At 42.1% G+C, this 22,499-nt stretch overlaps 2 protein-coding genes across 4 annotated transcripts; both read left to right on the top strand.

Annotated features, from left to right (window-relative positions):
- Position 1: 1 nt before the first annotated feature.
- LOC121064339 (putative 2-hydroxyacid dehydrogenase SE_1879) lies at positions 2–6,696 on the top strand. The gene is given in 4 exon segments (XM_040545639.1): positions 2–2,351; positions 5,156–5,367; positions 5,580–5,626; positions 5,628–6,696. Coding segments are annotated over 4 exon segments (792 nt in total). The 5' UTR covers positions 2–1,902; the 3' UTR covers positions 5,712–6,696.
- A 9,512-nt stretch (positions 6,697–16,208) lies between these two features.
- LOC121065764 (probable 2-ketogluconate reductase) lies at positions 16,209–22,465 on the top strand. Of its 3 annotated transcripts, none has more exons than XM_040548830.1 (6): positions 16,209–16,281; positions 17,237–17,621; positions 18,559–18,730; positions 20,121–20,299; positions 20,864–20,960; positions 21,304–22,465. In XM_040548830.1, the coding sequence occupies exons 2-6, from the start codon at positions 17,240–17,242 to the stop codon at positions 21,455–21,457; spliced, it is 984 nt and encodes a 327-aa protein (XP_040404764.1). In that variant the 5' UTR covers positions 16,209–16,281; positions 17,237–17,239; the 3' UTR covers positions 21,458–22,465. The 3 variants fall into 3 exon arrangements, with proteins under 3 accessions (XP_040404764.1, XP_040404766.1, XP_040404765.1); XM_040548832.1 differs by lacking the exon at positions 16,209–16,281 and adding an exon at positions 16,296–16,395; XM_040548831.1 differs by lacking the exon at positions 16,209–16,281 and adding an exon at positions 16,440–16,783.
- The last annotated feature ends 34 nt before the right edge of the window (positions 22,466–22,499 follow it).

Genomic DNA, 22,499 nt, shown 5'->3' with positions numbered 1-22,499 from the left:
ATCCTGAAACTCTTTTTAGCCAATATTTCAATATTCTATCTGGATGTCAGAACACTCAACAAAGCAAACTCCTTTGAAATTATTTTAGTCCTAAGGTTTTCTACTGTAAGAAGAACTCTGCCTCACCTACATGTTAAATCAAAGTGAACCCAACCATTGAAAAAATATCTTTGATTTACCTGACAGGATCCCTTGAAAACCAGAGTAAATCCCAAGAAATTTAATTCCTCTTTGCAGACAGAAATTATGCTTTTTTTCTTTATTGAGCATGAAACAGTGGTAGTTCTAGCAGTGAAATCAAGTGGATGATGGCACAGCCTAAGGCAAAATTTGTGATCAGAGCTAACTTCCAGCCAAAGGCTTTTTTCTTGCATTCTCTTTCCTACCAGCAAGCAATAAAATTAGAAAATTCAGTAAAATATTTGTAACCTCCATACAATTGTGAAGAATTTCCATTATTCTTGAATATGGTCAGGCTTCTTGATGTGATGGTAAAATGAAGATTTAGCACAGTAACTTTAGACAGGCTAAGAGCAAGACATTCACATGCAAATAGTGAAGTACTGCTAACAAGGCAACAGTCGGCATTGCTATAGGGGATTCCAAGGTTTTCAGTCCTTGAACAGTGCCCTGCCCTCTCCCCACTGCCAGCTCTTTACTGAATTGCTATGGAAAATCAATGGTGACTGAAAAAGGTCTATTTTTTTTTTAAACAGCTGTCTATTCACAGACTGCCTTGAACCCTTAAACAGATGATCACTGATTCCTGAGGGGGAAAAAGAAAACACACTTTTTGATTCAAGTACTTAAGTTCTTGTTTGAAAACGCTTGCCTAAGCAACTATTATACTGTTGATTTCTGATAGCCTCAAGGGAAAGCACTGCAGTTAAGAAGTCACTAGTGTCTCTTCAGGACAGGAGGCTGCAAAAATCTCTGCAATAAAGCATTTAAAAATTAACCTGTAGCACAAAGTTCACAACAAACCCATGCAATTTATTTTCAGGAACTGAATTTATTTTCAGGAATTTTAAGATTTGGTTCAACGTAAGATATTTAGACAGAGTAATTTGTGATCTCAGGGTAGGAAAGGAGATTTATACACCAGAATACTTATGGTCTGAAACTCAGTAATTAATCAGAAATAACTGCATGTTTTGACCCTGGTGACAGTGATATAAAACTTTACAGCCCCTAAGGGACAGAACTTGTTCAGACTTCACTATGTGAATACTGGGGTGTTCTTTTTTATTTTGTTTTGTTCATTTTGCTCGTATGTTTGTTGTGCCGCAGTGAAAACTCAATGACCAAAGTTATGAAGCAGGTAGTCTTCATTAGGGCGCGTGGTGTGGGGGGGATCACTCCGCCTAACACACACACACCAAGGGTTACTGGCAGTGTGCTTATATTAGTGGGACAAATACATATTCATCTCATTTCCTGTAAGGCTCTTGCATATTCATCAGGTCTCCAAAGAATCATTAACATAGGTTCCCGCTCCTATTCGCATGCATACTGGAGTCCTTGGGTGGTCGTGCGGCATACTCTGGTGGTCTTTTGATGAAGGCCAGAAGTCTTCCTCACTGCTAAACTCCTGACCCTTCCTTTCTTTGACAGACTTCAGCAGTCAAGCCAGTTCTTGCTGGTTCCATTATCTATGCATACAGTCTTTTACATACATTTATACAACATACAATCATGCTAGCTAAGACCTACAGAATCAACATCCTTTGTCTTGTTCTCTGTCTCAGTTGTATATAATTGATAGTATACGTAAAGGAGATGCTTTCTTTTCTCAGCTCCTTTACCTCTCTATTCAAATATGTGGTTTATAAGACCTCTTGTCATAGTTGTCATAAAACAGGGTAAGAAAATGATGATTCTTTAAAATGTCTGGAAATAATTATGTGTAATTCTTCTGATACTATGTCTTTCTTCTTTGTGCAGATTATGGAAGGAGGAGAGCTCTCTGGACTTTTGGTAAATGAAATTTGTGGAATACTTGGGATACTTGCATGGTCACATGGAGTTTCTGAAAAAAAACGTTTCTACCTCATCACCATGAAGAAATTTCTTGAAAACAGAAAGCATATGAGTAAAAAGGTCCAAGCAATTTGATTGTGGTGGCACAAACCAGTCATTGACCAAGACCTCCACCAGAGCCTGCCAAACTGGAAAGTGATTGCAGATTTGGGAGTAGGAATGGATCACCTGGATCTGAAACTTGTAGGTAGTTTTGATGTGAAAATGGCTAATGCTCCATGTGCTGTATCTAGCAGCACAGCAGATACGGGGATGGCTTTGTTGCTGACATCTGCTACAAGACTAGTGGAAGGTAACACTTCAGTTCTTTTGTAGCTTCTAGACATCATACAAGATTTACATACCATTAATTTGACTTCAATGGAGTTATTTATCTGGAGATATTCATAGTGCAATAAAATGTAAAAATTAAGTATGTTGGGTTAGCAAACAGAATAATTTGTATTTTGATATCGTAGAATCATTTAGGTTGGAAAACACCCATGAGACCAAGTCCAACCATCACCTCACACTACCAAGTCCACCACTAAACCACATGCCGAAGTGTCACGTGCACATTACTCTTAAATACCCCCAAGGATGGCAACTCCAGCACTTTCTATATTTTATATATCAAAAATATATCAAAATTGATACTTTATACACAAACACATATTTCAACCAGGTATAAATAAAATCAAAGAGGTTCATTTTTCACAGGTCACCAGCCTGGGTTGAAAATACTTGAGCAGAATCTTATCGTGGTACACTCAAATATGACTTTTTCATTTGTGGACAGGGCTTGATATTAGAGGCTGGAATTGAGTAATTTAAGGGGCATCAGGGACTGACAAGGCAGGCTGCTCCAGTTTCTGCTAGTAGCATCCTTTCCGGTTTCATTTATTTATTTCTTTTTTCTTTTTTTTTTTTTAATTGCTGTTTTCCCAGATAGACCTATCCTTGGCTTGGTTAGAATGTCTTCTGCTTCAGGACTGGATCCTTCAGATTTATCCTATTAAATTTACCTGCCTTTGATTTGCCTCCTCTACCACAGGATTCATAGAAACTCAAAGGAGAGATACTTGTCTCCCCTCAGATCTTTTTCTACCTCAGAAGAAGGAGATAGATTATAGGGGAGATTAATGACTTGCTTCCATCTCCATAAACTATCCCTGGCAGCATTTCTAATAACTCTCCTCTGGCATGACTGAGTTTTTATTCTGCGGCATATGTATATATATACACTTTTTTTTTTTTTACTTTCATAATATTTTGCTTAAGTTTTGGAAGAGCTGGCAATGTTGGAAGACTGAAACATCAGAAGCGTTTCACCTTAGTAGCAGGCTAATAAGCTCTGTTTCTTTGTGTATATAAGTTTATTTTCTGTTTGTGTAACCATCCACAATTTTGCAGGTTTAACAGATAATCTATGGAAATTACTGAGAAGTGATTTTTAAAGAAGTCACATTTCCCTCTCAAAGAAGAGTGGCAGAGATGAACATGAAAACTGTTCTTATTCTAAATAGCATGACCAACATCTGGTGTTATTCTCCTCAGAACATTTCCAACCTCCACAGTGTTATTGGCAATAATTATTTTGAGTACTGATGCAGAACAGGTCAATATTCTTCTGAGTCTAAAGCACTAAAAGGATTTTTAGGGGAGATTACATCAAAATCTGAACTTTGTTAGAGATTTGGCAAGGGACTCTGATGTAAAGTTGAAAAAGCTTCCCATATACAACTTAAGACATCTGCAATCAGGCTGGGTGCAGCCAAGAAGAAGAGCAAATATTTAATGCTATAGACCATGACGTACCCTGAGACAACTTTATTCCTCCCTGATTGAAGGGAGAAGCTGCAGTACTAGTACCACTGTCTTTGAGTGATTTTCTCCATACATAGACTGCAGCAGAAGAGTTGCTGCTCTAGCTAGCTCTAACCAAACCACAAGGCTGGATGAGGCCAGAAATTTCTAGCCATATTTAGAATTCCTGCTACTTCAGAAATTATAACAACAACTGAGCAAACCCACACTGGAAAAAAAACAAAACTAGAAAACTCCCTCCTTCAGTTCTTCAGAATTCATAAAGTGATCTTTCAGACTTTATAAACCACAAAGAGAAAATAAAGCACAAATTCTTTTTTTTTCCTGCTAGTCTTCATTATCTCCCTCTATTTAATATGTTTTGATCTTTGATATTCACCTGAGAGTGTAATGATGAATTATCAGTGCACAGTGCAACAAGAAGAAACTTACCTATTTTAAAGTACATTTAAATTTCAGGTTGTGTGCTGAGTGCTACAAAACTGGCTGTAATTCCAGTCTGTTCTTTTCCCACTTAATCACTGTTTGTTGACCCAGATACTGAAAGAAAACAACAAAATGGATGTGGTAGGAGATACATGGTCCTAAGCGACACTGAAGTTAATTTCTTCATGTTACTTCTTTCTTGATTTCTAGATTAGGGGTGAGATAATTCAAAGTCATTCTCTTGCAATCAGGAGCAAAGTACTGTACATGCAGTCTCCTGTCATTGCTTCCTTAGCTCCCAAAGTCCAGGCAGCTAAGTTTACAAAGAACAGCAGAAGTGGCAAGTACCCTTTTTTACTGTGAAAAGTTCAAATTAAAAATCTCTGTCTACTTTGGTAATGTTTTGTGTTGAATGCTTTATTTCATGAAAGTCCTGGAGCAGCCAGGACCCATCATAAATTGCCGAAGAATTTTCTTGCTGATTCCACTCATCACCAAATGACAGGCTTGCTGGATGATGGCAACAGGATGAGGACCACCAGCACATTCAGAGGTCCCATGGATGAATTCTCGTGAACCTGACAACTCTGTTTTGAGTGATTACTGCATCCTGTGAGGTGCACCTTTCCCACAGAGGATCCTGGAGAACGGACCACGTGCTGACATCCTTCGCAGTGCTTAGCTTCAGTCCACTTACAGACACTAAAATAAGCCAATGGACCCTGCACCACAGTGGCTGAGAGGCAAGCATGCAACCCATTCCCTGCAGTAGGACTTGCTACCTTGCAGAAGAAAGGCCTAAACAGCCAGCTGACACTAAACACACTTTAATCTGCCACCGGTTTGTTTCATGAATGGGATAATCAGGTCCTTCAGGTTGTAGGTGTTGCAGTGTGATCCTTTGTTTCCCCATCAGGAAAGAGCAGGAACAGCAGGATGTTGGTGCCATTTACTGTAAGAAGATAGTTGATTTGCTCCAGCAGGCAGATTTTGCAATGGTGGTGGTGAGTCTGACACCTCAGACACACAAGCTGATTGGGAAAGGAGAGATTGACCTGATGAAACCCACAGTTACTCTCATTAACATCAGCCAAGGTAATATCAAGAACAGTTCACTGGCGTGAGTACAAAATGGGAGCCAGCTCCTGCTGTGGTATGTGCAGCACCATGCTGCATGAACCACACAGCTGCTGCATGTACTTCAGACAGACCAGACATGGTGAAAATTTCTTTCTCTCCCTTTCTACTCTCTTTTCTGTCTCAGATCATTACCTGAAAATAGCAATCAGACTGTTACTCCAAATTAGGTGCTGTAGTTGACAAAGGGGCACTGGTGATAGTTCTGCAGACTGATTATTATTGGAGCCGCAGCTTTGGACATCACCTGCCCAGAATCACTGCCCAGGTTGTCATCTGTGTTTATTTCTCTGAAACACTGAGTGAGCCCCACTAGATGCCCAGAGGCAGGGGTCTGGCAGACAGCCCCTACACTCCTGGCTTTTGTGTAAAAGTGCTGTGCATAAGAATGGGAGACAGCCCAGATGCTGGGACTGATAACAGGCCAAAGGGAAGCGTAGGCACCAGGAAACAACAGGAGGGAACTTGTGTGACACTGGAGCAGTAAACCAATCCACAAAATCACCTTTTAAAACTACATCAAGTGTTTATCTCAATTCTTTTTTCTGAAGATGTAACATACCATGAATGTGTGGAAGCAGCTTGAACCACCACCCCTTCTTAGACCTGCTGTATTGTCCCAAATTTTCACTCCCCACAGGCTCGTTTCCCCAATACAAAGCTGAAGTACTGCACATATCTTGGGCCCAGAGGCTATGGGCACGTCTACCAGCATGGTGCCTCATGGAGTTAACTCTACTGGCTGGGTTTTGGGGTGAGGGGATTTTGGTCTTGTTATGCTAGTATGCCCAGGACATTGCTGCCCATTACCTGAGCTGCATAAGTACAGCTAAGACCATTGTGTAAGGTTAACATGCCAGCAGGGCTTAGTCCTCTCTTCTGATATAATTGCTATCTTGTGGCAAAAATCTGTTTCTGGTCTTGGGCAAAAGAGCACAGTATAAATTCTTAACAGATCCTTCTAACGTCCAAAACTACTTGAACACCAGGTGGTCAGGATCTGTGGATGTGAGACTTGTAAAATTATATTAAATTATCTTTGTAGTTAAATACAGTGCTAAAAGCCAAAACAAGACTCCTCCTCCTTTGGACAACAAACCATAGGTAACATAACTTACTGGAAAGCAGGCCTTACCTACAGCAAGCAGACAGGTTAGTGGTAACTTCATGATGACTTACAGTCAGTGAAAACAAATGTATTGCTTGAGTTGGCCTTGCCCGAAACAACAAACTCACGTGATTTTTATTTTTTTTTTGTCCTATAAATCCTGGTCACATATAACACTACTTTAAATTGTGAGAAACACTCCGCAGCCAGTAACTTAGGCTCAGGCGAGGATCTCAGTGAAGCAGTAATTTATTCGCGATTGCAACGGCGGGCGTCCCACAAGCAGGAGCGCACCTACTGGTTCCAAAACACAGTTTATGTACTTTTTGATGACAGGACCCTCCCCTGTTTCCCCACTGAGTGGGTACTCCAGGTTCACAATCTATCTGATGCTTCACAGACAATGCATGTTGCCGGCCTGTTAAATTTCAAATTTCTTTTGACTTTTTTACTGTTTGAAGTGGTAATGTTTCTTCACTTATCTGACTTGACTTAACATCGTGATTTTCACCTAATTGTTCTAAGGAGTCTGGTTGTCTGCGTTTTACAAGGTCGCCTGCTAAGTTTTCTTATCACTGAAAGCGTATCTCAATACCCCATTCCTTACCTTTAAACAATGTAACTCTGCAAAAACAACATTTTTATTCCCACAATTCCCCCCTTTTCTTTTTTTATAAATTGTTGATTTTTGCAAAACTTTTCTCTAAGGTGTAATTTGGTAGATATCTTCCTCTTCTTTACCTTCTTTGCTTTCCATCTCCTCTAATATCATCACCTTATCTGAGTAAGGTGGTGGCTTCATGGTCATTTGTTTCAATAGTTCAGTTTCAATTAACCACTGTACTAGTCCTCTTACACAGGGGATAATGCAACAACCAATGGCTGTCAAAACTGCTACTACGATCAAGGATGTAAATATGCCTAATTTTTCTGCCAATTCACTGGCAAGGGTGGTAAACCCTTGCAATGCTCTAGTTACTATGCCATCCGGGGCAGTATTGTTGGGTATAAAAGTGCAACAATGGTTGCTCAATATCACACACACACACCTCCTTTCTCCGCAAGCATCATATCTAATGCTATTCTGTTTTCCTAAGCCATTTTGCTGGTGGCATCTAGTTGTTCAGCGATTCCTCTTATCACATCCCTTGTATAATTTATGAATCTCTCCCCATTATAATAAATATAATTAATCCAATCCACATTCTTATTGATTGTTACCCACCAGAACAGTGACTCAAACCCTGCAGCAATTTGATTCCTGGCTTCCTGTTCATCGGGAACTCCTCTAGGCACCCCAATAGAATCTATGTATGCTCCACCATCAAATGATACTCCTAAGCTTCTTTTACTTCTTCTGGGTATTTGCGATGTTTCTCTTTCAAATGCCAGGGTGAAGGGTATAGCTAATTGAACAAGTGCACAAGTGCCTCCCCAGTTAGATGGTAGGGTGGACCGTAAGATCTTCCCTCCACAGTACCACCAGAGATCTGCCCTGGGGATCTCAAGTCTTGAGCAGTTTCCCATTAATTCCTTGGTAGCATTCAAGGTCCTCGCGCACAAGGCAGATTCTCTCAGATGCCGGGTAGCACTCACACCCTGCCATGAGAGGCAAGCTGTATGGTTACCTATAGCTGTAGAGAATGCAGAGGGAACCCTGATATTGCTATCACGCAAGGAAGGGAACAGCAAAGAGAGAGACTTACAGGCCTCATTTCCCCAGGCAGTCTTTTCTTGGTACAATGCAATCATACATCGCATCTGCTGGGAATCCTTGGTCCACCTCAATGGGCAGGGCACTATCTGGGCAATCGGTCGTCCCGAGGCACAAGCATAGCAATTGCTATGGTTGAGACTCTGGACAGTATATTTGACCCATTCTATCCAGGCATTCACATCCCCATACCCTGTTTCAATCTCAAATGTTTGAACTGCCGCATTTCAAAGAGGGCCTCCTTTTTTCTCTCCTGTTTTCTCCTTGAGTTTCTCCCTTTCTCTGATGGAAATAGAGGATCGTTTCCATACAGCTATTCTCAATCTGGCTGTTGGGTCTCTCCCAGTTATTTGTTCTCTCTGCTCAATTGTCGTTGGGCATTTAAATCTCCACAAGCTAACACCTCACAAGCATCAAACATGACAGATTGTGGTATATAACCCTCTGTCACAGTCACCCATATTTTGACCGGGTATCCCGTCTTACTATTATCTGGTCATGCCTTTTCCAAGTTGCCAATTGACCAAGGCTTTCTCTGAGGCCTACAATCACTAAAAACAAAATTAATAATTGATTTTTCCCTGTCATTATTTTTAAACCTTAGGTTTCCAAATAATTATCAATACAAAGAATAAGATGTACACTATTACTATAACAAACCCCCCTTGGGAGCACTTCAATTCACTATAGGTCTGTCCTTTCTCTCAATCACAAGTCACACTCATTAGTTACCTGTGAAAATAAAAGGTTAGTTTACAATTGTAAGCTTTTATCCCGCTCAGAGTCCACTATGAGATTTTTCTCTTCGATTTCAGCTTCCAACAAGTCTTCCGTAGAAACAGCTTCCCAGGTACTAGGGTCGACAGATGCCTTCACTCGAGTATAGTGAGTCCAACCTTTTTCCGCAGTTCCTATGGCTGTTTCAGTGGTTAGTAGTACTTGGAAGTGTCCTTCCCATTCAGGCCGGAGTTGATCCTTTCTAGGTCTGAATCAGGACCCAATTTCCCACGGGTCCTGAGAGATGACAAAGAAGAGGACAACCCCAGAATACAGTTCTTAAGAAAACTCTCTTGTTTTGAATTGTGGTATCTCATCCCTTCTGCCCAGATAGGGTAATCCGAACAGCATCTCATACGGTGAAATTCCTATATCGTTTCTTGGTGCTGTTTGAACCTGGAGGAGTGCTAAAGGTAAGCATTTTACCCAAGGAAGTTGGGTTTCTAACACTAATTTAGTTAATTGCTTCTTTAATGTCTGGTTCATTCACTTTACCTTCCCAGAAGAGGAGGGGTGCCAGGGGGTGTAAAAATCCCACTCAGTCTCTAAGGCCTGCATTAACCCTTGCAGTACTTGTGAAGTGAAATGACTTCCTTGATCTGAATCAATGTTTTCAGCTATCCCATATCTAGGAACTATTTGCTCCAGTGATACCTTAGCCACCGTGTTTGCAGTGGCAGATACAGAGGGGAAAGCTTACATCCATCCAGTCACGTGGTCAATTAGGACAAACAAGTACTTAAGTCTCCCTGCTTTAGGTAACTCAGTAAAGTCTACCTGTATACTTCGGAAAGGTCGAATCCCTGGCTCCCGCCCCCCTCTAGGCGAGTTACGGATGACCTTTTTATTTGCCTTTTGACATATGGTACATCCTCTGCATATTTGCTTCACTAAAGTGTATATTCCTACACAGACATACTTAGCACAACATCACACATTGCTTGCACCTCCCAATGACTCTCTTGATGTAAAACAGTTAATATTTGCCTCATTGGTGCTTTATTCAGCATTTCTCTCCCATCAGGGAGTATCCATTTTCCCTCAGACTTCGTGGCTCCTGATTCCTTAAAAAAATCTCTCTTAAAACTTTTTAGTTTTTTCTTAGTTTTCAACAATTCCCTGAATCCTCTCTGAATTTATTCTCTGTTTTCCCTCAGACATTAGATGCCTTAAATACCTGACTTCTCTTTCTACATATTGTAATTTATTTTTCAATACTCCCAAGCCCTGCTTTCCCAGAAAGTTGAATAGCTTGTTAGTAGCTTCCTTCACAACTGTTTTCTCCTGTCCTGACAATAAATGATCATCCACATTTTGTAACAGTAATTCCTCCTTGGGAGGTTGGAATTGCTCCAAAATCTGTTCTAGAACTTTGCCCAAATAAATCGGTGGCCCTGTAAACACCTGAGGTAAAACTGTCCATATGTATTGTTGCTTCTGCCCCCATTTCAGAGTCTTTCCAGTCAGAGGTGAATATATCTTTGCTCTCAGGGCCTGAGAGCACTCCATTAATAACACTGTTATTCCAGTCTAACAATTTACTGTTTGAATGCCCAATTTCATCATCAAATCCCTTCCCAACAAGTTAGTCCCTGCCTTAGGTACACAGAATAATTGCCCAGTGATCATTTTATCCTCTAGTCTCAGCTTGGTATCCCCCAAAGGTGGCACTGTTATCCCAGCCCCTTCTACCCCCATCACTTTTTAGGGTTTCATTAGTTAATTTAATCCCTGATACTTTATAGGCCAGTAATGACCTAGCTGCCCCAGTGTATTGGGTTTGATGGCAAGGTTCGGGAGGGGAGTGGCAGCCCCCACGAGGAGAATCCAGAAACCGCCCCGTGGCAGATAAGGGACAATTTCATCCGGCCCCAGAGGGGCCCACCGCTGCCCAGAGCCAAGCCATGAGCGACACAGTCCGTGCCTCTGTGAGAGCACATCCACGAAAACAAACAAACAAACAAACAAACAAAAACCTGCTGCTCAACAGCAGCTGGGAGAGCGAGGAGTGAGAAACCTCCCCGCAGACACCAAAGTCAGCACAGAAGGAGGGGGTGGAGGCGCTCCAGGCGCCGGAGCCGAAGCCCCCTGCGGCCTGTGGAGAGGCCCCTGGTGAAGCAGGCTGCTCCCCCACGTCCCCCTCCCTTCTCGATACTTGGGAAACTGACCAAACACCACAGCAAATATACCAAAACTTCTAGACTGTTACTTAGATAATGCCTACATCCTCTTTCCCTGCTCACTCAACTTTCCCAACTCATTCAAAAAACAGCTTTGTCAAACATTACATACCACACCTTTAACACCTTCAATAACCCTTTTTAACACTTCTTTTTATCTTTCTCCAGCCTGTACTTACACCAAAGTCTCAGTCATTGGCCAACTTAATTCCATACCTTTCTCTCTCCAGGATGCTGAAACAACATATCAGTATAACATATTTCATCCCATTATCCTTCTCTCCTCCTTCTTCCACTCCTGATATTCCTACCTGAAGTGGCCAGCCTGGCCACACTTAAAACATCCCATCAAAGCCTGTCCCTGCTAAGATTCAGGCCGCAACACAGGTAGCTTTCCTTGCCTGCCATTCCTTCATCTCTCTTCCTCTCCTTTCCATCCTGGCCCTGACTCCCCCTGAAGATTTTCTTCCTCTTCCTCCAACCCTCTGCCTGACTACCTGCTACACTGTCAATACGATTAGTTTCACTCTGCTTTTCCTTCTCATCTCCCCTCCTGACACACACCTTCAGGGCCTCCTGCAGGAGGGCCCCCCAGTGACTGTTCACTACATCCCCCCACCTTCTGGAGCATTTTCTGTGTATCTTGCCAGGCTTTAATCACAAAATGAACTTTCAAGAGCCCTTGGGATACCGGGTCCTCAGGATTCATCCCCAAGTACTTTCTCCTTCTGACCCCAAGTCTCTCATATGATTTCTGTGTTGCACACTATTATTATTCCAGCCAGGATTGGCAAGTGGGTATTTCTGCCCTGCCGGTATTACCCCTGGTCCTGGAGGATGAGCTCTTTCCCATTTTTGTATAGCAGCTCTCCTCCTGATCATTCCCATTTCTTTCCCTGTAAACAAAATACTTACATACATAATTCCCCCCCCCCCCCCCCCCAAGAGTATAAGTTAAGTCCTAGGAACTGGTCTAACAGTTCAGCTAGCCTGTTGGGGTCCTCAGTTAAAGACTTCATCTCCTTAAAACTCCTAACCTCTCTGCTGGTAAGGAGGGGGGGGAAGTTCACTTAAGAGGATACACAGTTAGTGTTAGCACTGTTAGTATCAGGGAAGGCAAAATTCTCAGTACCTCTTCTACCTTGTTCTAATTCTTGCCAGAGCCTAGAGTACGCTCTTCTCTAGGGACAGTGTTAATTGCAGTCCCTGTCTCCCTTCCTGGAGCAACTGCTGCTGCCACCGGTGCAATATTAGGATTATAGGGAGCATAACTTGGCTCCTCCTCCGAAAAAAAAGGAATCTTATTGTTTACACATAAATTTAAAGCCTGAATTTTCATCAGGCCCGTATTTTGGCCAAAATACTGCTGTTTCCTTAATTGGTTCTTTTGTCCAGACTAATACACAATATTTAACCATATTTTTTTCTTTTATCATCTCCTCTAATTTTGAGATTATTTTTCCAATTTCTTATAATTCTTCAGGAAGAACTTTTGGTAGGCACTCCCCCAGGGATATTTCCCTGTCCCCTGGAACTCATATTTCCCATTTTTCCTAGCCTTTGTCAGTGTGCTGCTACAGAAATTTCCCTCCTGCAGGGTACCACACACTAACGTTCCGATTCTGGAAAATGGGGGTGTACTGCCAAGCACTTCCCCGTGCAAGGGGTACCGCACACCTATGAGTTTACCAGATTCCCTGGTGTACTGCCAAGCACTTTCCCGTGCAAGGACTACCGCACACCAAATTTCCCTGGTGTACTGCCAAGCACTCTCCTGTGCAAGGGCTTACCATACACCAAATTTCCCGAGACTCTTCCTTTCTCTCCCTTATCTCACGCTTCGTCCGTCTCCGGCCGCGCCCCTCGCGGAGCTACGGAACCGCGGATCCGGACTCCACACTCGCTTCGTACAAAAGTACGTCTCAATCACACATCACACAGAGTCTCACCCGACCCCCAAGGCAATACTTAATATTTCTTACGTTGGTCTGTGCACAGAGTTACCGGATCAATTCTTAAACCCGGAGTGCCTACCTTCTTCCCTTCCCCACTACTTCATGGATCCTGCCTCTTTAATCAGTCTCGGGCCCTCTGTCAGCTCTCCGCAGAGCCGCCACCGTCGATGCACAGGACCGCTGAAATCAGCGGGGCATGCCTTCCTGCTGCTGCGGCGGTGGGGGTCCCCAGTAGGTGACTGGATCCCGGACGAGCCCCCAGATTGTGAGAAACACTCCATAGCCAACAACATAGGCTCAGGCGAGGATCTCAGTGAAGCAGTAATTTATTCGCGATTGCAACGGCGGGCGTCCCACAAGTAGGAGCGCACCTACTGGTTCCAAAACACAGTTTATGTACTTTTTGATGACAGGACCCTCCCCTGTTTCCCCACTGAGTGGGTACTCCAGGTTCACAATCTATCTGATGCTTCACAGACAATGCATGTTGCCGGCCTGTTAAATTTCAAATTTCTTTTGACTTTTTTACTGTTTGAAGTGGTAATGTTTCTTCACTTATCTGACTTGACTTAACATCGTGATTTTCACCTAATTGTTCTAAGGAGTCTGGTTGTCTGAGTTTTACAAGGTCGCCTGCTAAGTTTTCTTATCACTGCAAGCGTTATCTCAATACCCCATTCCTTACCTTTAAACAATGTAACTCTGCAAAAACAACATTTTTGTTCCCACAAAATGTATGAGAAATGTATATCCTTATCCAATTTCATGCTTAAGCCAGGCTATACATCCCAGCTAGGAAATGTATTACATCATACTAGGTAAGTCTCTTAGGTTAACACAAAACTTCAAAAGTCTTACCTTAAGAAACAATTATCATGCACATACCTTATTAATACTGCAGGCATCAGCTTGCCCTGCAGTGTTACACGGAAACCAATGGCAATATTTAATAATAAATGAAACAAGGAATGAAGTTCACAGGCTGTGCAATAATTCTCTTTACATAACCAGACATCATGAATTTCTGAGAACTTTGTCACAATGCTGGTAAAACAGACCCCTTTCTATAATGGAAAACTAACAGCATACTGCAACACTATGTAATTCAGCTTATCACACTTTATAGAGGTCTATAAGGTACTCTAAAAATTAAGTCTACTTAGAATGTGATAGTGCATTGGCGCTACACTTCTTATGATGCAGCCTGGGACATGGTTGGCTTTCTGGGATGCAAGCACACACTTCCAGCTCATGTTGAACTTCTCATCAACCAACACCCTGAGGTCCTTCTCCTCAGGGCTGCTCTCAATACATTCTCAAAACAATGTTCTAGCAATTCAAACAGATCTTCAGTCATTCAGAATATAAATGGCTTCCTGACCCATTCTGTCACATATTTTGCTATACATACATGACATACATATCAGCTCCTGAACTACAATTTGAAAATTAGATGCTCACAATTAGAAGTTACACAAAACAACTTGGAAGCTGTCTGATTGTCTCCACATCTAGCCAAAAACCAAACCCATTTTCTCAACATTTGATGCATAAATCCTGGATTTTTGCTTAAAAAACAGTAAATCACTTTGACTATTATTGTTTGGTTATTCTTTGGCTAATTGTGTTTTCATTTTGTTGATCCAAATTTGTTGATTTGATATATAAAGGGGCAACTACTGTAGTGTACTTTGATTTTTATTTTTTTTTACCTTCAGTACTAAAATTTGGTAGACTTTCTTCCTAGACTCATAACTAGAGCGAACTTGTGTCTTCTGCTTTACAATGGTCCTTTGATCTCAGACATCCTTACGTAAGCACTAAGTTAAAAGATCACCCATTATGCCCATTATGCCTCATCAGCAGACTTGCAAGAGGTTGATGTGAAACATGGAATGTGTAAGCATTAAGTGTTTATTTCTTTTCTTTTCTTTTCTTTTCTTTTCTTTTCTTTTCTTTTCTTTTCTTTTCTTTTCTTTTCTTTTCTTTTTTTTTTTTTAAAAAAAAAAAAAGATCAAAACCCAGCTTATAGTAAGAACCCAGTTAATATGCTTTAACTTCATCTTGTTGGTTAATGAATTTTTGGTTTAAAGTCTAACTGTGCAAACTTGAAATCCATGTAAGCAAATGATACTCAAAAGTCATCAACAGGATAACAAGTTATGGTTTTGTATAATTTTGTATAATTATTACAATTTTTTTATTATCCTTTATCTCTTCTTGATTATTTTACAGAGGACCTTGTGTTGAACTTGATTGCTTCTCTGTTCAGCATGTCCAAATGTGTTTGGTAGAATTTGAGGGGCTACAATTGTTATATGATTGCACGATCTCAGTGTTGCAGTGCTCAAGAGAAGCCCAGAAGTTTGGAAGTGAGTTATTTCTCAGCTTGGAAAGAAAAGAGATCCCCTGGCCCCAGGCATAAGCAGGGTTTTCTGGCTCCTGAGCTGCTCTCACCACACAAGTCAGGTCCCTCCCTGAGTGGCTGCTCATCACCTTTACATTAGGGGGAATCACTCCAGCATGTATTTAGCGAACATATATATATATTGAAGCAGTACTCAGCAGCCTCCATTACCTGTTATTTATGGTGCAAGTCACCGTGACAGGAAAATTTTTACGCATTTCTCATCTGGGATAGACGCGGGACTGCCTGTAACTGGGATGACAGCTGCAGTGAACGACCACTCTTAGCCTGTCACAGTTTCTTAGATCTCAAAGGAGTATTGAGAGTATTCTTCATGCTTGCAATGAGATCTGTCACTGGTGTCTGCCGGCCAGAGACTCTTCACGCAGCGGTAACTCAAGCGCATATAGCTTTATGACCCACCAGAGGAACACGACCGTACTTCCTACTCAAAGAGGGTATGGATGAAAGCAAAGTGAGCATGTCATTAATGCAAAATCTTCATTATTTTGAAAGTATTAACAGCACAGAAGCAGCACACTTCTGAAAAAACAAATATATATATATATATATATATATATATATATACACGGTCTGAATGCAGCAGCCGAGGCCACGGGCAGCCTGACGTCCTCCCAGGCACCTCTCCCAGGGGACAGCACCTCCTCCCGCTCCTCCTCCTTCCCCGCAGCCCCGATACTCCCCAGCGGCGGCGGCGGCGAGCGGCGGAGGTGAGCGGTGTGAGGGCTCCGGCCCGCTGGGGCCCGGCGGCGGCGGCCCCGCGTCAGGCGCCCGGAGGGCGGCCTCGAGCTCGGCGCTCCCTCAGCGGGGGCGGGCGACCCCCGGTGAGAGGGGAGCCGGCCTGTTTGGGGTAGTCCCGCAGAGCCAGGGCCAGGGCGAGTCCTGCCGGGCGCCGGGCGGTCCTTCAGGAATGCTGTCGTCTTCAGCTCCACCTGCAGGCTCCTCGGGAAGGCCGCGAGTGTGTGCAGAGGGGGCTTCTTGCAGGGCTTAGCCCGCCCTGCCTGCCAAAATAGCCATTAAAAGCGTGCTTCGGCGGCTGGAGGTCTGGGTGGGAGAAGGAGGGTGCTTGTCACTCCGAGCGGCTAGGGCGAGAGCAGTGGGACTTGGTTTCCAGAGGCAGCAGGCTGCAGAGGTGTCAGGATATTGAAGGAGATTTAAGGGGGAAAAAAAAAGGGCAACCTTACGTTGAGAAAGTAAATTGCTAACTCCAAAGTCCGTAGTTAACAAGTTGTAGCTGTTTTATTCAATAAGATCTTTCCTGAGATAATCTCATTCATGCTTTATAATCAATGTGACTGCATAAATGGAAATCAAAAGCAGAACTTGGGGGCTAAAAGATAGTTTTGAACTCATATGGCCACAGTCGTAAATTATCAAGATGCTGGCCTCTAAATGGACTGAACATTGAACAGGTGTAACATACAGTAGCTCTTTTGTTTAAGTGTTAGCGGGGCTGGTATGCTAGAAACAATAATGTATACTTGTCTTATTAACAAGGTTGCATAAAAATTGAACACAAATGTTCTGCATGTGGAAGTGAGTATCTTTAGCCAACTATATCATCAAGTAAGAAAAGGCATGTAATAGAGCCAATTGATTCCTATTTTTAAAAAAGGTATAATGACTCACTTAAGGAGATGTCCTTTTGGTTTCTCATTTTTGTAGGGCATGGAGGATCAGAAGCTGCCTTGTGTGCTAATTGACTGTATAGGAGAGAAGCACGGAGTATATGAAGAACATGCTGAATTTCTGAAGGAACATTTTTGTCTCATCACCATGAAAGAATATATTGAAAACAAGAAAATTCTTGGCAAAAAGATCAGAGCTATTTATATGTGGTATCACAAACCAGTTATTAATGAAGAATTACTCCAGAGCCTACCTAACCTAAAGATAGTTGCAAGCTCTGGAGTGGGAATAGATCATTTGGACCTGAACCTCCTCTCCCGCTATGGTGTGAAAGTGTCTAACACTCCATTTATTGTTTCCACTGACACTGCAGACTTGGGGATGGCTTTGATGCTGGCATCCTCCAGGAGACTTGTGGAAGGTAAATGAAATGCTTTCAGCCTTTTTAAAGAAAAGCTGGCTGTTCAAAACATGGAATTAGAAAGTGTGTGCTGATGTGAAGGTAAGCTTAATAGTAGAAATACAGAAAAATACAAAGACGAAGATGTAAATCTGTCATGCTGATGAGAACTTGCACATGGTGCATTCAATTTCTGAACGGATATATTATCAAGGTAGATATATGCCTTTTTCCAGATGGCCCTAAATTCAGGCTTCTTCTCCCTCAGGCCACAGCCACTTACTCATTCTACTTGCTCACTGCAGTCTTGCTTTTCAAGTTCTAATAAAAGAAGTTATTTGCAAGGACCCCTGAAGCCTGTCTTTGCCAAGCTGTTATGAATTTGAGTCATTATGAACAAACTGTCCAGAAATTCGTCCACCATGCACTGTATTTCTTCTCCCTGTGAGCTATGGTGTTTCTGTAAACTGGGAAACATATTTTGGCTTCAGTGAAAGTCTTTTGATGGTACTACAACCTGTATTTCATCAGTTACATTATTCAGTGCCTACAGCATAGGTGGTATCTGTGGCACTGTCAGTTACATTAGTGCTGGTGATGAACTACCATGAGTAGGAAGCTGTATTGCTGAGGTGCATTTTAACTGAACAATAATTTGTACTGCAGACAAAGAAAGATTATGAGTAGGTTTGGTGTTGTACATCAAAGTGAGATTGCTGCTTTGGCCTTCCTTTTCTTGTCTTCCAAAAAGAGTCTGGATACCCTTATATCCCAAGCAAGGAATCAATGTAAGAAATCATGTTGCCAATGCAGCATTTTTTGAGTCTTGTCCAGAAACACAATAGCCTTATGTTATTGTCCCTCTGTTTCTGTGTTGTGTTATGATAAAAAGTAACCAGATGCCAGGAGCCGTACAATTCTTTACATGACATTTTTCCTTTTTTTTCTTTCCCCTAAGGCTATCAAATGGCAGTTTCCCCTGACACTGAATATTTCCCGGCCAACTGGCTGGGGGTTGAGGTTTCTGGAGCTACTCTAGGGATCATTGGAATGGGCACCATTGGCTACAAAGTGGCTGAGAGAGCCAAAGCCTTTGAAATGAAAATTTTGTACCACAACAGGAAACAGAGGTAAAAACAGTTACAGCTCCATGGAAAGTCTACTTTGTCACTGCTTTTGGATGTTGTTCATAGCTTTCACTGTCAAATTAATCTCATATTCTCCACATGCTAGGATAGGATGATGTGTTCTCTGTATTATTGTTGAATATTGTAGGTGTTGGGAAGCAGCGAGGGGAGCTGCTCCCTAAGTGATAACACAGCCAGAAGGGCAGAGGCCTCTGGCCAGGGCCCAGCTCTTTGGCACGGAGGTCATGGCCAGGTTCATCCAAAAGTCCAAGCCATCAGGCAAGCTGATGGTGAGTGGGCTGGCCTGAAACCAAACCAGGGAGCTGACATGGGGTCTTGGCCACTGGGCAGGGTCAGGGGAGCACTGGGGGACGGGCAGGGCCAGGCAGGGCTGACAGTGCCCTTGGGGCCATGACAATAAGCAGCGCTCTTAGGACTGTCTCTTTAAGTGGCAAAACACCTACACTGGGTTCAGGATGGTCATTGATTGCACAGTTTATACAAAAACAAAGTCAGAAAGGAAGAGAACTGATAAATCTCATGGGTTTCCCTATGATCCAGTTACCTGGGCGTTCCTGTAATGTTGGTGACATTGCAATATATTGAGGTATGGAGAAATTGTCCAGGATGACATAACTGCTGTGACTTACATGTAGCAGGGATGCAGGTAGAAATACCTCAGTCACCCTTTTAGAATCAGCTGGCCACGAGAACTGGACTTGCCAGCCCTTTGGCTGTCTTCTGTATGAAACGCATGTGCCCTTCTGTGTGCTTGTTTGTCAGGGCCCACTCCCACATACTGTGCCTCATTTACGTCTGTGGGAACCTGGTGGGAGCAACGCAATGCACGCCCTGATTTGTCCTGATACGGATCAAAATGCTGGCTGATCCTACAGTAGGTAGTTTCAGTGAGACAGTGCTGATACACATAGGAAGCAGATTGCTGTTGACACAGATTTCTGAAAATTGCCCTGCCCTGCCTCATCTGTTTCCTCAGCAATTTTCAGATGAGTTACTTTTCACAGGGAAGGGAATTCATGTCAGACATCAGTTTTGCATTTGGGTTGGAAAAGAACCAATTCTCACATCCAGAAGCTGTGATATAAAGCATTTATTTTATTATTTATTCAGTGCATTTATGTGCATTACTTACTTTCCTCCCATGTGTATAGTACTGCACATTTTTGTATAGTGCACTTGATATTGTGGGAAACAGAGCTTAAAATTTTTCTTTATTGAATTTCAGTCAGATAATTAGCTAGCTGCTTCTTAATGAAGAGCAAAGAAAAAAAATGAAGAAGCATTTTCTCTAATGCTGATTTGAACTTTTTCTGCAACTTGTTGCTTACTATTAGAGTTCAATTTTCTCTTCCTCCCTTCCCTCCCCCCCAAGAAACAAGGAAGAAGAAAATGCTGTTGGAGCCATCTACTGTAAGAAGATAGATGATTTGCTCCAGCAGTCAGATTTTGTGATGCTAGCTGTGAACCTGACACCTCAGACACACAAATTGATTGGGAAGAGGGAACTTCAGCTGATGAAACCCACAGCTACTCTCATTAACATCAGCAGAGGTAGGGTACAGTATAGATAACTGCCAGTGAACCATAATGTAGTTTCATTAATTTTTTGTATAGAAAGACCTGGGAAAACCCAACCCCAATAAAGAGTCTGTTACTCTGAAATTTTCAGTTAAATTTCTGATTACTAAATTATTTAGCCCATGGTCATATCTCAGCAAAATATTTAAGCATTTCCATAATGAGCAAGTACGTCTCTAAAATGTTTGGAGTGTCAGAAGCCTGTCTGTATTTATATAATGTCTAACTCAAGCTTTTTATTTTCTTCTCTACTTAATGCAGTGTGCTTCCTAACATAGATCTAGGTGGCAAAGCTCACTCTGAAGCCTGGTGCTGTACTTCATTTTATGCTGCTACATCCTGCCTTTTAAAATTCCCAATTGTCCCACTCTCATGTGTGTACCCAAGCTTCCTCCTCCTGGTTGACCACCCTCTGCTGCTATTTCTGCTTTGTGAACATCACTATCTCTACAATTTGCCTAACCATCATGCCAAAAAAGACGGTGGAAGAACTGTGTGAAATATGAAAATAAGAGTATCTTTCTTACTGTAACCTAGGTCTGGTTGTAGAGCAGGATGATTTGGTGGAAGCCCTTCAAAACAAAGTTATTAAGGCAGCTGCTCTGGATGTGACATATCCTGAACCTTTGCCAAGGTAGGACATGTATTTAAGTTAGGGTGTGTGCGTACACGTTTGTGGGCATGTGAGAAATTACATATTTTTTTTAGTATTCCTGTACATAATGTATATGCACTAGTCCTACTGAAATGACGTCCCCAGTCCTGTAGCAGCCAAACAAAATCCACACTGACTCATTTGGAAGATTTATTACATAAAAAGCTGCAAGCCAGGTATCAGTTTGAACTCTACTTTGAGTACACTAAAGTCATACAATTAGTTTTTAGTTATTATTTTAAGCATCTTCCTGGTGCATTTTCAGGTGCTGAAGAAGCACACTCTCTGACTGAATACCTCAGCATTTCTTTTCTTTTCCCAGGGATCACCCGTTGTTAAAAATGGAGAATGTTTTAATAACTCCTCACATTGGAAGTGCCACCAAAAAGACACGCCACCTTATGATGGAAAACATGACTGAAAGCATACAAGCAGCTCTTACAAGTCTTCCTATCCCTCATGAAGTATTACTGTAAAGTGGCTTGCATTTAATGTTAACATCATTAGTGTTTATCCTAGTGTGAGGAAACAGTAATTTGATAACCTTTCATGTAATTAGCCCATATATGTTATACAGATTAAATGTACAAGTATGATTTTAATTAGATGGTTTTAATTCATGGTTTTAGTGAGTTTAATTCATTTAAATAACAAAAAGTGATTCTGTGTGAAAAAAATCCATATTTTCTCATGAACTTCAGTGAAAAACTCAAGAGTCGAGTCTTAAATTGGTACTATTCATGCTGCTTGCATCCTCTTAGAATTGCACATCAACATAACACTGAACCGAAGGACATTTTAATCATTACATAGCCCTGTATTCTGGTGCCACTCATGACCTACAGTAAACTGCGGCAAACTGCAGACAGCATTTTAGACCAACTGATCCTGAAAGTCCAGCAGCAATGAAACTATTCTCTCTTTGGAGAATAATTTGCAAGGCCTTTGCTGGTACAGTCTTCTTATAGAAATGTAGCAACCGCATTTATTTTCACTTCTAGGATAACTCAGTTATGCAAATAATAGAGCCTGTGCATAAATTGTCTGCGCAGCGCTTGGGGTTGGCTGTGCGTGGTAGGAGTCTGAATTTTCCCCCATTTTTTCCATGGCTTTTCCATGTCACACAGACACATTCCCAAGTGACAATTCAGTGCTATCAAAACTGGCCTGTGGGTTTATTTTTTGTTGTGTCACCCCTTTGTTGCTGTTGTGGTTTACCCCTTGCAGGCAGGCAGCTCAGCACCACACAGCCGCTCACTCACTTTCCTTAGGTAGGATGGTGGAGAGAATCAGAAAAGTGGAAGTGGATTGAGATAAAGACAGTTTACTAGGTAAAAGCAAAAGCTGTGCATTGAAGCAAAGCAAAACGAGGAGTTCATTTGTTACTTCCCATCAGCAGGCAGGTCTTCAGCTGCCTCCAGCAAAGCACGGCTCGCCATGTACTACAGTTTCTTGGGAAGACAAATGCCATCACTCTGAATGTGACCCCCCCTTCCTCTTTCTTTGCTCCAGCTTTTA

The sequence above is a fragment of the Cygnus olor genome, chromosome 2 (genome assembly GCF_009769625.2).
Source record: "Cygnus olor isolate bCygOlo1 chromosome 2, bCygOlo1.pri.v2, whole genome shotgun sequence".
Taxonomy (NCBI): domain Eukaryota; kingdom Metazoa; phylum Chordata; class Aves; order Anseriformes; family Anatidae; genus Cygnus; species Cygnus olor.
This window is presented reverse-complemented; position numbering and strand designations above follow the sequence as displayed.